Raw genomic sequence first — 13,414 nt, 5'->3', positions numbered from 1 at the left:
ACACACACACACACACACACAAATAAAAAATTAGGGTTAGAAAGAAGACTCAGTGAGTAAGAGCATGTAATACTCTTGCAAAAGACCCAAGTTCAGTTCCTAGAACCAACGTGGTGCAGCTCACAACCATCTTTGACTCCTGGTTCTAAGGGTTCCAACAACTGGTTCTAACTGACCTCTTCTAGCACTCACATACCCACGCACTGCACAAGCACACAAAGTGACACACTGGTACTATTAATAATAATAATAAAAAAGATGTTAATACTAAAATTTAAAACAGAAATGTCTTATAATTGAATGAGGGGAGGAAATAATTCATACTATGATAAAATAGGAGCCAGTGAGATGGCTCAGTGAGTACATATGCTTGCTGCTAATAAGCCAATCTGAGTTCAATCCTTGGAACCCACATAGAAGGAAAGAACTGATTTATGCATACGTATACGCACATGCACAAGAGCGGGGAGTGCTTCAATTTGGAAAGAAACATCAAAAGTTAAAGAAAATTAATTGGGAGTAAAATCTACTTGGAACTAGACTGACCAAAATTCCAGAGTATCCCTGCAATAAAATAATAAATAACAAACTATGCTGTGATGAGGTCATAAACAGGAGCTGGTAGGATGCCTTAGTGGGTAAATGTACTTGCATTTACCTGAATCGAATTAAGCCTGAATTCGATTCCCAGAACTCACAAGGTAAAAGGAGTGAGCCAATTAATACGTAAGTGGTCCTCTGACCTCCACATGCGTTACATGGCATATATTCACCAGAACCCACATGCAAAATAAATGAAAAACAAAATAAAGAGTAATATGACCAGGTGTGGTAGCCCATGAATTTAAACCCAGGAGGCAGAGGCAGGTAGTCCTGAGTTCCAGGTCAGCCTGGCCTACAAAGCAAGGACCAGAACAGCCGGGGTAACACAGTGGGATCTTTCTTTCAAAAAACAAACAAACAAAACAAAAACAAAAACAGCAACAACAAATGACAACAACAAAGATATAAAAGCTTCTGTAATAAGGAAAAATTGGGCAAAGCAAATGATTTTGAAGATGTATTTTTGGGTAACAAGATACAGAGGTGAAAGACTCAGGACCTCGCTTCTCCAACTGGAGAAAAAGCTTTGATCTTAGCAGAACACAAGGGAACTCCGTGGTCTCTTCTTTCACACATTAGTTTTTGGGTTTTATTCAACACATGATACTGGAAAGTAAAATTACTTGTAATTTCATGGGAGAACCAAAGAAGCCAGCCTGGCTCACTGAATAAAAAGAAGCCAGAGCTGAAATTAAGTATTTGTAAAGATGCACTTAAGTGGCACAGGTCACTTAAGCTGTCTACCTGGACTAAAGATGCCTGGTTTGAACTAAACACCCTTAAACTTTGCATCATCTTTCCTCTCCTCCTGAGTGCTGGAATATAGGCATATATGACCATGCCCAGTTTTTTCAGTGCTGGGAATCAAACCCAGGACTTCATGCATGCTAGAAAAGCACTCTACCAACTGGGTCACATCTCTAGACCCAAGACAATAAAGACTTTTAATATTTTTCTATTGTCATTCATCAGTATATAAGCTCCAATCAGCATGTATCTTTTGTATTGTTTTAAACAACTACATTCATCTCATTAGTAAGCAAATAAGTTTCATCTTTAGTGAAAAAAAATTACATGTACACTAAATAACTGTTTTAAAATAATTTTAGCCAGCAAGGCAAGGGTGGTGGATACCTTTAATCCCAGCACTTGGGAGGCAGAGGCAAGTGGATCTTGAAATCGAGACCAGTCTGGTCTACAGAGTGATTTCCAGGACAGCTAGTGCTGCACAGAGGAACTCTGACTTAATAAACAAAAACATAAACATCATCACATCATCATCATCATCACTTTATGAATGAATCATCACCCATCAAAGTCTGACTTTCATTCCTCTCTTATATACTTGGGGTCACACGAGTTCTTGAAGAAAAGGCTCTCTAGTATGACAAGTTTAAGGAGCTCTCTCGTACAGACGACCAGAGCAGAGTACTACGAGCTCTTTGCTAGTCTGGCTTTTACCACACTACATGCTCTCTACAGGCACAGAAACATACTTCTTAACATGCACAATACCCAGCAGCCAATACCTAGCATATGCAGGACTTTTAATGCCTCAGGAATGCAGAGATTAAAGGCCTAAGGAATTTTCTTTTAAAAGCACGCAGGCTGGGGTGGAGATAGGTGGAGCTTAGTGGCTGAGCAACTGAAAAGACCTGGTTATGAACGCCAGAACCAAAACAAGCAAGAAACTGAATGCTTCTGTGCTGCTGTAATGGAGACACTGTATGTGAGAACTCGGATTTGCAAATACAATCAAGTGGCATAAGCATCACCTGGAGTAGTCCTAGGTGCCATACCTGCCACCTCATACACAGCCTTCAACAGTCTAGAATTCTCTGTGCATGTTCTAGTTTCTACCTAGAGCATCAAAATATATCACATCAATATGAATGCACAGTATTCCCAGAGAGGAGTCAATGACTGGGATCTGAGTCTTTTCTTCTAGCTAGATCAGGGTAACCAACCTGATTAGTGTAAGAATGAACACACAGTTGATGCCAGTAAATAGTGATTTGGAAGTAATACTTTATCCACAAAAACTGAAAGCCAAAAATTATTCTTGGCAATTGAGGTGGCAGCTACTTCTTTCAGGAAGTCACCTAGAAAGTGTTTGTTTGTCTGTGATCTATGACATCTCCTAACTTCTTGTCAGTAATGCTAGCCATCCAGTCATCAATTGTGCTAAGGTTAATACTTACTTTACTGTGAAAAAGGGATATTTTACCAAAGGGAAAAGGTTCTCATACTCAGGCAATGACCTCCTCTGAAGGATAGCACTGAAGAATTAAACCATGTTTTTCACATTGAAAGCTAGGATTTATTCATGCCCTAACCAATCACCAAGCACATAAGATAAGATTGGCAGGCGATGGGGATATAAACAAGCACAACTTCCTATTTTCTTAGCGTACCCAGGAAGGAGGAAGACAGAAGAAGCAATCAAGAATGAAAAGAAGCCATAACTAGAATCAGCTCTAAACAACTGACAACAGTAAGCCATGTTGGATGTGGGAGGTCTGCACTGATGGCAATGCCATTTTAGCAGGTCTGTATCTATATGAAGTCTTAATTCTTCTACTGAATCTCCTCAGACTTTATGTGCCTGCAGATCATCTGGGAATCTCTTAAAGCACAGAAACCCTCCTCATGAAGATGAGCTCCACAGTTCTACTGACCTCAGTTCAATCATGACAAAGCAGTGAATGAGAAGCCTGGAAGCACATGGATAACTCAGACTCATGAAATGACAGGAAATAAAAATGACCTGACTATGCAGTATATAAACTTATAGACACATTACAACTAACATAAAGGATAAAAATAGTTTCCTAAAGCTTAGGCAATTTTCTTCTTTGCTTTTTCTCTTTTCTTTTTCTTTTTTGGTTTGTTTTTGTTGTTGTTGTTGTTGTTTTTGTTTTTTGTTTGTCTGTTTTTTTCGAGACAGGGTTTCTCTGTGTAGCCCTGGCTGTCCTGGAACTCACTCTGTAGACCAGGCTGGCTTCGAACTCAGAAATCCACCTGCCTCTGCCTCCCAAGTGCTGGGATTAAAGGTGTGCGCCACCACTGCCTGGCTTGCTTTCTCTTTTCAATTTGCCTTTACCACATGCTGACATGAGTCTACACCTGACCTATGGATTCTCTACAGCCTAAAATTCTATCAGTCTTTGACAGAATAAAAAAAATGCTTTTTAAAATGTGTTTTACTAAACATGTGCAGATCTTTTCTCCTTGCCCCTAGTCCCGAAACAACAGAGAGTAACAGCTATCTGCATAGCATTTGTATCACATTAGGCATTGTATTTTAGGGTGGGTGGAAGCACAGTTTAGTAAAAAAACATTTGTCATGAATAAGGTATTGAGTTGACAGCAAAAAAAAAAAAAAAGTTAAAAACTAAAAAACAATCTAATCAGAATTTGAAGTGTATGGGAAAATGTGTATAGATTTAATGCAAACACTGCATCTTTTTATAGAGAGTACATAAGTACCTACACATTTACTTGTGAGGGGTCCTAAAACTAATCCTCTAAAGAGACAGAGAAAAGACTATAGTAGATACAATGACCTGAGAGCCAGCCCACATGGGCCCCTGATACGACAACAATGGTCAGATAACAGCAGTTCCCAAACATTTTTCTGGCCACACTCCTAATGGCCATTCCATAACTGTTCTCTACAATGAAGCAACTTCATTCTGCCCAGAGATCCTTGGCCAAGTATTTCAAGGCTTTTTTCTTTTTTTCTTTTTTTTTTTTAATGAGACATGGTGGTAGTGCTCTTCCCAAATGTAAGACAGAAGCAAATGGAAGAATGTAGACACACAGGGAGAAACTGCTGAAACCTAAAACCTGAGGTTACAGCTATGCCTTGTACTTTAATCCTCACTGAAAAGTGGCCCCAGAACTTGGCCTTGGAGCAAGCACAAGCAGCTGTCTGGTCCACAGCATGAGGAGGTGGGCAATGGTTTCTCCTCAGACCACATGATGTTCTACTGCATAATTTCAGTCAGCACATGGACAAATGACTTCTGAACAACATTTCTAACAATAAAGAAAAACCTCTGACCCATGAAATCAAATGGATTAACCACAAGAAAGGCTACGGGTAGTCATGATGCAGAGTTAGTCAACAAAAGGAATGAGACAGTCTCTTCAGTCTGTCACTTTCAGACCATGTCACTTTCAGTAACACTTCTTTACTTTTATGGAAACGAGTTTTGGAATATACAAAATGTTTTAAGTAATTGTATGGGTAGAATTACATTAGTTTTTCAATATTTTGAAAATTACACTGTGGGGCAAAAAGAAATCTGAATCTAACACAGATCTCCAAAGATTTGTAAATTAATTCTAGAAGTATGTATCTATTTCTTCTATTTAATGAGTGGCTTCAAGCCTTTACATAAGGCTTCCTATAGTCTTTCTAAACCTTTAAAATAAGCGAGTGATGAAAAAGCATGAAGCATAAAAGCAAATGCCCAGGTTACCACAATAACAAAGCAATATTAAAGCTCAGAGATGCGACACACCTATCAGTAGGCACAAGAAGCACCTTAAGAAAAGGGAACCTTAGGCAGGTCCTGCAGGCAGAATTAAGCACTTTCTTCCTCCTTTATTTTCCTCACAGGCAGACCAATGGCTCTTCTTGGCCTCACCCTTCCACTGCCTAAGGCCCAGCCCTCTTTGGCCCTCGGCCAGGAGAGTCTCAGGGAGGTGTGGGCACTCAGGGCGGCACATAATCTACTTACTCAGAGCTGCAGTTGCTGCTGTGGCTCAGAGGGTCAGTAGGACGGCTGGAGTCTAGGACATGGATTCCCAGTGAGTTGATGGCTCTCATTAAAATCGTCACCATTGCCTCTACTGGAAGTTTCTCAAGAACAATTACCCGACAGCGGCTCAGAAGTGCGGCGTTGACTTGGAAGGAAGGGTTCTCAGTGGTCGCACCAATCAGCGTGATTGTCCCGCATTCCACGTGAGGAAGGAAAGTGTCCTAACGATGGGAGGGAAAGAGAAGAAAGTGATTTCACTCAAGAGCCACGTGCAGAGGCCTCCGTAAGTTGCCTGGCTACTCCTTCATTTTCTAAGTTTACCTTTTCAGGACGTTCATCAGTTTAGACACATCCATTTCAAGAGTCTCTTTCTTAGTTAGTATATGTAAAGTGCAACTTCTGGGTGTCAGTGTCTAACTCTGGTCTTTTGCTGGAAGAATACGGTAATTCTCAAGTACAATTCTAACAGTTTCAATATAAACTACTTCTTTGTTAGATAAGTACCTTCTACCTAATGATGAACTAGTACAGAGTTCATACATATGCAACATCAGCTTTTTACAGAAGATCATTGCTAATATTTCTAAAATGTTCTTCTCCTACAAGTATTCAATCATCATGTAACTGTTCTTAACAAACTGGTGAAGATGCAACTAGTAGACATTATCTAAAGGGGAAATGCCAACTCACTGGTCCCATATATAAGCCGAAATCAGGCAGAATGCTAAAGTGTTGGTATACTCAAAGAGATTCAAATCTGGAGAAAAGAGGTTTATTAGTTTTGGGAAATATTTCTACCTATACCTAAAAAGCTGTAACAATGTAAATCAAAGCAAAAAGTATGCCTGAATTTTTTTTTTTCTGTTTAGGCAATTCAAAAGAAGTTTTATTTATAAAAACAAACTATCATTTTTTCTTCCTAAAGGGTTTAAAATAAACAGCATTATCTTACAATTTTTACCTTGGCACAGAAAACAGAAAATAATTTTGAACATAAAAATAGTGGGGAAAGATAAAACCATGAACTTTGGAGGACAGGGCAGAACTAGAATCCAAGGTTTTCATAAGCTAGGTAAGTACTTTATACCCTAGCCTTAAATAATGATCTTTATATTGAGTTCAACTGGTCACAATGTCTTTTTAGATTAAAAGGCTCTAAAAGTTGGAAAATGGATCAAAAGAACCTTTTCTTCTATGGACAGCTCCGAGATATGGCAATTATTTCATTCATCAGAGGGAGAAAGCATTCTCTTGTCATCTAAAAATACTTTCAAGAAAGAGAAAGAAAAGGGGGGGGGGAGTTGGGGGTGGATGGCAAGCCTATGTGTCTTGAGGAAAGTTAACATTTGTTGCATTTGTATATTGCTTTATACTTTACAAAGTGGTCTTACCTTCTACGTATCTTATCTTACATACATAATATCTAAAAATAGTACAAAGTTAATATACCTGCTGAGATTTATTGAAGCGATGAATCTCATCAATAAAAAGGATGGTTTTCCTTTTGAAAAAGCTCTTTTCATTCTGAGCCTGCTTTATGACATCTCGCACGTCATTTGTCTTGGCATTTGTTGCAGATAATGTCACAAACCTTATGCTGTGCTTCTTGCTGTTGTTGGCTATGATGTGAGCCAAGGTGGTCTAGAGAAAGATATGCAAAGTTTAAAAACCTAGTCAGACTGGGCAGTATGCATAGGTACCAAAAAGCATAAGTACCATAAATATCGTATCTACTTAGCCAAGTACACTGAACATGGAAGAGTGCTGAAGCAGAGACGATCCATAAGCATTACAATGAAAATCGGAAGATAGTTAAATCTTAGGCCAATTCTGACCATCCTCCACCCTTAACTCCTTTTGATTCTTTTTTGGTGGACTCTTTAAGCTCTTATGAATCCCAATAAAGAATAGAAGTCTTGATTTAGCAAAGCCAGGGTGACAGCTGTGACCTCTCACCAAAGAGAAATTCTTTCTCCTCTGGCCAAGAGTATAATGCTAAAGGCCCCAGGATAAGAGCTGATCCTAGAACCAAGCTCAAATGGGAAGCCGGCAGATTAGCTGAGAACGGCAAAATGAACAGCTTCTGAGGGAAATAAGCAGCTAGCATATGAAACAGCTACATGCCACTTCTGCACATTCGCTCTAGAAGGAGATTAAAAGGAGCAATTTGATTTTATTAGTACTTAGAAAACAAAGGAAAGACTCAAGAAAACCTTTTTTAAAAAATAGGAATAATTTGTTTTGTGCATAGGGTGTTTTGCCTGCATGAATGTCTGCACTATGTGTGTGTCTCTTGCCCTGGAATGTCAGAAGAAAGGATGTCAGATCTCCTGGAAGAAGGCACTGGATCCCCTGGAACTGCAGTTACAGGTGCCTATGAGCCAACATGTGGGTGCTAGGAATTGAACCTTGATCCTCTGACAGAGGAGTCTGTGCTCTTAACTACTGAGCTACCTTTCAGGGCCTCAAGAAAACTCTTAATTCAATATCTGGTGCTCAATAAATATTTATTTGATACTACTAATACTACTGTTAGCAATTCAATATTAAAAATAAGAAAAAAAAAAAGAGAGAGAGAGACAGAAGGTTGCTTGCCGAATGAAACTATCCCTGAATAGAAAGGTTGTGCTTTAATTTTCTGGAAATAGTACAGTTGAGTGTTACTAGACACTGGTGGCCTGGTAACAAATCCCAGCTTACCTGTGCCTTTTGGAATTAGGCTCCCCTGTCATATAGGCTTGTGACTATCACAACGTACCTCACTGAGCAGCCGTGGTCCAGTAAATCTCTTGTACTCAATTCTCCATGACTCACCACTCATCTCCCTGCAGACCTTTTCAAAGCCTACAAGCATCAATAGCTGACTATTTTCATGTGGTAACATGATGTCAGAATCACCACCAATGCTACTGACCGAACCCCTAAAAGGAGTAAACTACCACTGAATCCGGGAGGAGTGGGCAAGATGCTAACAATCAGCACGCTAAGCAATCAGCAAGCATGTTATTTTGGGAGCTGGAAGTGTAGCTCAATGATGGAGTAGAGTGCAAGGGCCTGGGCTTTAAAAAAAAAAAAAAAAAAAAATGTTATCTGGGTACATGTGATTTATGCTTGGCCAGAGAGAACAGGAGTAGAAGCAGGCACAGAAGGAATTATGATGTATTCCAGCAAATAAAGAGGTGTGGCTAAGAGGAGCTGCGAAGGAAAACAGGATATACATCAGGAATGTGCTTGTGAATGAAGCAGTCTGAATCATAAATTGAGAAGAGCTCTTTATAATCCTGGGCCCTTTCTTGACTGTCCATAGGACGGGTTATCCTAAGAACAGGATTGTCACTTCACCACATTTTCTCAAGTATTCTTCCAGTGACCTGTTCTCTAAACCCACGGTATTCTAACCAATCTCCTCTGGCTGTGGTTAAGACAGAACATTGATGCTTTTCTCAAGCAGCAGTTGGTATGAGAAAGTTATGGAAATGCCTGTTGAAAACGAATCACAGAAGGGAGACTTCTACTAGGTCCAAAAACCAGTTAGAATAACCAATTAGTGGGAGAGGGGATCAACTAAAATAGAAAAAAATTAATTACTTTTCCACAACAAATGGAGCATACAAAATGTTTCTTCCCCAATGTTTACAGCATGTCCTCTGCTTGGAACTGGGTCACTAAAATTCACGAATATGACCACAAAGATAGCTCGAATCTCGGTCCACGTCTCTGCACAAACCAAGACATTCGGGCATTTTCTTCTGGAAAACGCCCAACAAGGGGTCTGGGGAATCTGGGAGAATGGCATGCTTGCTTGCTTGCTTGCTTATTACAAACTCGGCTCACGCATCAGGACCGCGCCCCCAGGCCTCCCTCTCCAGAGGAGGGGTCCGGAATTCCGAGAACCGCACCCGGCTCAGAATACCTCCGCGACCCTCGGCAAGAACAGCACTCACCTTACCGCAACCTGGCGGGCCCCACAGGATGAGCGAAGGGATCTCGTTGGCCTCCAGTAGCGAGCGGAGCAGAGTCTCCTGCCCTACGGCCCTACTCTGCCCGATGTAGTCCTGCAGCGTGTCGGGACGCATCTTGTCAGCCAGCGGCTTGCCCTCCAGCATCTGTCGGATCTCTTCCGCCGCCAGCGCCCGGGGATGCGCGCGACCCGCGCTGACTCCGAACGAAGCATCGGCGGCGTCCGCATCCCAGTGCCCGGGATCGTCCTCACCGTCCACGTCCGCGTCGCCATCGCCGTCCACCCCCGCCTCTTCCTCCTCCTGCGCCTCCGCCTCATCCCAGCTGCGCGGGGATGCACTGCCTGCGGCGGCTGCAGCCGCCGGTCTCTTCCCCATACCCTTCCGGGCGGGGCTGCTGGAACGGGCCACCGGGAAGTCCGGGATAAGGCGCGCACCGCTGGGCGTGGGCGGTGCGTCGTAGCTCTCCCGGCTCTCGGTCTCGCCGCCGTCATCGCCCTCCTCGCCCTCGCCTTCGCTGCTTTCGGCCGCCGTCGGGGTGGCGGGCTGCTTCAGCGCCGAGCTCTCCGACAGTCGACGCCTCTTGGCGCCGGGTGGCGAGGGCCCCTTGGCCCGCTCCCCGGCGCGGTGAGAGCCGGCCGCTGGCTCGGCGTGCCCCGCAGGGTGCAGCAGGAGGCAGCGGTCCAGGTGCGAGTTGATGTGCGCGGCGGGCATCATCTGCTGGCACACTGGGCATTGCACCTGGTGCAGCTGCGACAGGAAGGGGTCGTCTTCCGGCCCGCTCACCTCCATGGTGGCAGCTGCCCTCCCTGGCGCCCGTGCGGCTGCACCTGCCCCGGAGAACGCCGATGCCCTCCGCTAGGCCCGGTGCCGCGCGACCCTCGCGCGGGTAGGGAGCAGGACACGCACGGGCCGAGGGAGGGCGCCGCTCATGCCTCACGTCCCGAGCTCCCGCGTCAACTCGCCCTCGGCCCGCAGCTGGCAACGCCTCGCGCGTCGTGTCGGGAAGTGTAGTCCAAAGCGGGCAGAAGACGCCGCAACCGGTTGCCCCCAATCGCCACCGGCAATTTCTCGCATTGAACTTTGGGAAATGTAGTTCTCCGTTACAACAGGGCTTCTCGTCTTCTCCCGTCCCTAGGAAGAGCCTTTCTGGGGCGCTGCTTGGACAGGCGTGGTGCGCGTGCGCATGCCTGCTCAGTACCGGAAACAACCGTCTTCGAGTAAAGCGAAAGCGGAGGGAACTTGGGAACCTGGCTTTCCAGGATTTTGGCCTTCTGGGTGCGGAACCAGAGATGCTGTCATCAGGGAGAATATTTGTAATGAAACTAAAACGAAGTGGAAATGCCCCAGAAATGCCTAGGAAGCTGGAGAAAGGACTTCGACATAAACACACAAGCAGCTACGCAGTTAGACAAAGTTCAACTCAGAAGGCTGCTCAAGGAAATGCAATAAAAGGGATTCCCTCTCCCTGTGCCCCTTAATTTTACTTTAGGACCTGTCACCCAAAGAACTTGCTTAAGAGTTACCTCTAGCTGATATAATAGCCGTAAACTGAAAAACAGCATTGTATCCCCATAACAAAATAGTGGCAGGCAGCCCTTAAAGGTATGGAACAGAAAATGGGTACCATAGACATGTATACATTATTCTCCGGGTGTAGTGCTGTGTACCTTTAATACTAGTAACCCAGGAGGTACTGACAGGTGGATCTCAAGAGTTTGAGGCCAGCGTGGTCTACATATTGAGTTCCAAGTCAACCAGGGCTACATAATACAAAATTGTATTTTTACTTTTGAAAAAGAAGTTTATAAAGTTAGTGTGGTTGTCTACATCCATGTATTACTGTTTATCGTTTTATTATGCTTTTCTGTAAGTTACCCCTTTGAAAGATGCAAAGGGGTCTGGAGAGGGCTCAGTAGTTAAGAGCACTTAGCTGCTCTTGTAGAAGTTCCTCTTTCAGTTTGCAGCACCAATTCAGAGGATCTGACTCCTTATTCTGGCCTCTGGGAGCACTACACCTAGGTAATGCACAGTCATACATGCGGGCAAAACATGTAAACATAAAAGTGTTACATCTTTAAAAGATATGTAAATACATATAGGTGGATTGAGAGGAGTGTAACTTGTTAAGTTGTTAAGGCTGGAATTCTCAATCTGTCAAATACCTGGGGGGGGGTACCAAAAAAAATCAAAATTTTATTATAATTGATTATTGCTGATAATCAGAACTTAAATGTGTTAAGGGAAAACAAAGACTTTTATGAATCTTGACAAAAATTGAGTGTTATTTATTTTACTACCCAACAGTATACCATTGTGAGTTACTGTAGAAACTCTCTATTTACTGTTTTCCCACTGAAGGTTTAATTATCTTATGCTATGAAGTAAACTGGCAATAGCTAATGTGAAGTAAGTTACAAATTCTGTTACGTACCTAAGTGTAGACCTCATCTGTTCCCGTTCTGGCTCCCAAATAGCTGACATGAAGATCTATTAAGTTTAATAACAAGCTGCAAGCCTAAACTGGGCCCATCTGGGCTATTCTAACCCTCTAAGGCTGATAATATCCAGACTAATGCCCTGTTAACATGCCAGTCTGGTCTTCCCCTGACTCATTCTGGTCCATGTGTGTCCTTATGTCAGCTCTTCATCTCAACCTCATGGGCAAACCTTGGTCTTCTTGTCCCTCTCTTCCTTCTCTCTCTACCTGGCTGAGATCAGAAGTCCAGCCTTCCTATCTCCTCTGCTCAGCCAGAGACTGATCAGCTTTTTATTACTCAATCAGAGATAATTGGGAAGCATTCTTTTTTTTTTTTAATAAAAAAAAGTATTTATTTTATGTGAATATACTGTTGCTCTCTCCAGACATACCAGAAGAGGGCATCAGATTCCATTACAGATATCTGGGAGCCACCATGTGGGTGCTGGGATTTGAACTCAGGACCTCTGGAAGAGTCAGTGCTCTTAACCACTGAGCCATTTCTCCAGCCCCTGAGAAGCACTCTTTACACAACACAGGAGATGGTTCAATAATCAAGACAGTGCTAGCATCCATACAGTGACTGTTCTCTGGGCACAGAAATCAGATCTGAACATACAGTGCACATGACCATTTGGTGGTCACCAATGCCTAAGATGCAAGAATATTAGATTCAAAGAGAAACAAATCGTTGGCTCATATAGGAAGAAGTAGGGTTTCAGGGATAAAGGAAGGAAGCCCAGTCTCTGGGAGGCCCCCTTTTTAGTTCCTTCTGGTTGCTTTCATTGTCTTGTGATAGAGATTTAACCCAGGGTCTCATACATACTATGTGTCCTACTCTATCTTCATCTTAATCCTTTTGCATATGCCGTTTGTTCACACATATAAATAAGGGAATTCTCCATATCAAGATACATAACTTACTCCCAAAGACAAGAATAGAGTTGAGCCCTAATGAATGGACTATGTGGTGAAAATGAACTACATTTAATTTCAAGTTATCTGGAGCTGAGTGAGTCGCACTGTGACCCCTTGGTAAAGCTGCATAACTTCTGACCCCCTTTCCAAATATTAAGGAAGAACAATGACCTCAAAGTCCATTGTGAGAACAGAAGGAATAAAACTAGTATAATACCCCCTGCATTTCTTCTCAAACCGTAGCTCTTTGAAGTTCAAGGTTTTCTCCACTAGGTGGTGATGGTACAAAAATTAAACCATACCAGCAAGGACTTAAAAAAAAAAAAAAATCACTCTTTATTTTGTATTGCTTAGCCAAACTTAGTTTGTTTTTGAATCAGCATAAATACAAATACATGTAAACTCTCTCATAAGATTACAAAAACAAAAACAAAATGTTTTCAAACCAAAAGCCTAGAATTGATTTTTCTCCTTTAAAGTGGCACTGATGGTTTCCACCTGTCTTTGAGTGTTTACTTTGAGCTGTGTATACCTTCCCTCCCCTGCCTCAGAAGTCAGAGTGGACTCTGTGGGGTCCTTAAAGGCTGGAATAGACCTTCTGGTTTAGAAGTTCAGTGAGCATAACCAGAGTGATACACTGCTGTTCTTGGATACTGTGAGCGTCCTGGGGATGCTGAACCTCTGGG

General features: G+C 42.7%; 1 protein-coding gene across 1 annotated transcript in view; it reads right to left on the bottom strand.

Moving 5' to 3' along the window:
• The window catches only part of Wrnip1 (WRN helicase interacting protein 1), a 19,497-nt gene extending 9,139 nt beyond the window's left edge, over positions 1–10,358 (bottom strand). Inside the window, exons 1-3 of the mRNA XM_021215620.2 lie at positions 9,317–10,358; positions 6,822–7,013; positions 5,352–5,593 (exon numbers count right to left, since the gene is read on the bottom strand). Coding sequence (XP_021071279.1) covers positions 5,352–5,593; positions 6,822–7,013; positions 9,317–10,123 — 1,241 coding nt within the window. The 5' untranslated portion in view covers positions 10,124–10,358. The remainder of the gene's footprint in view (positions 1–5,351; positions 5,594–6,821; positions 7,014–9,316) is intronic.
• Positions 10,359–13,414: the final 3,056 nt, after the last annotated feature.

Source organism: Mus pahari, chromosome 16 (genome assembly GCF_900095145.1).
Source record: "Mus pahari chromosome 16, PAHARI_EIJ_v1.1, whole genome shotgun sequence".
NCBI classification, from domain to species: domain Eukaryota; kingdom Metazoa; phylum Chordata; class Mammalia; order Rodentia; family Muridae; genus Mus; species Mus pahari.
The sequence above is the reverse complement of the archived record's forward strand: the minus strand, read 5'-3'. Positions and strand labels throughout refer to the sequence as shown.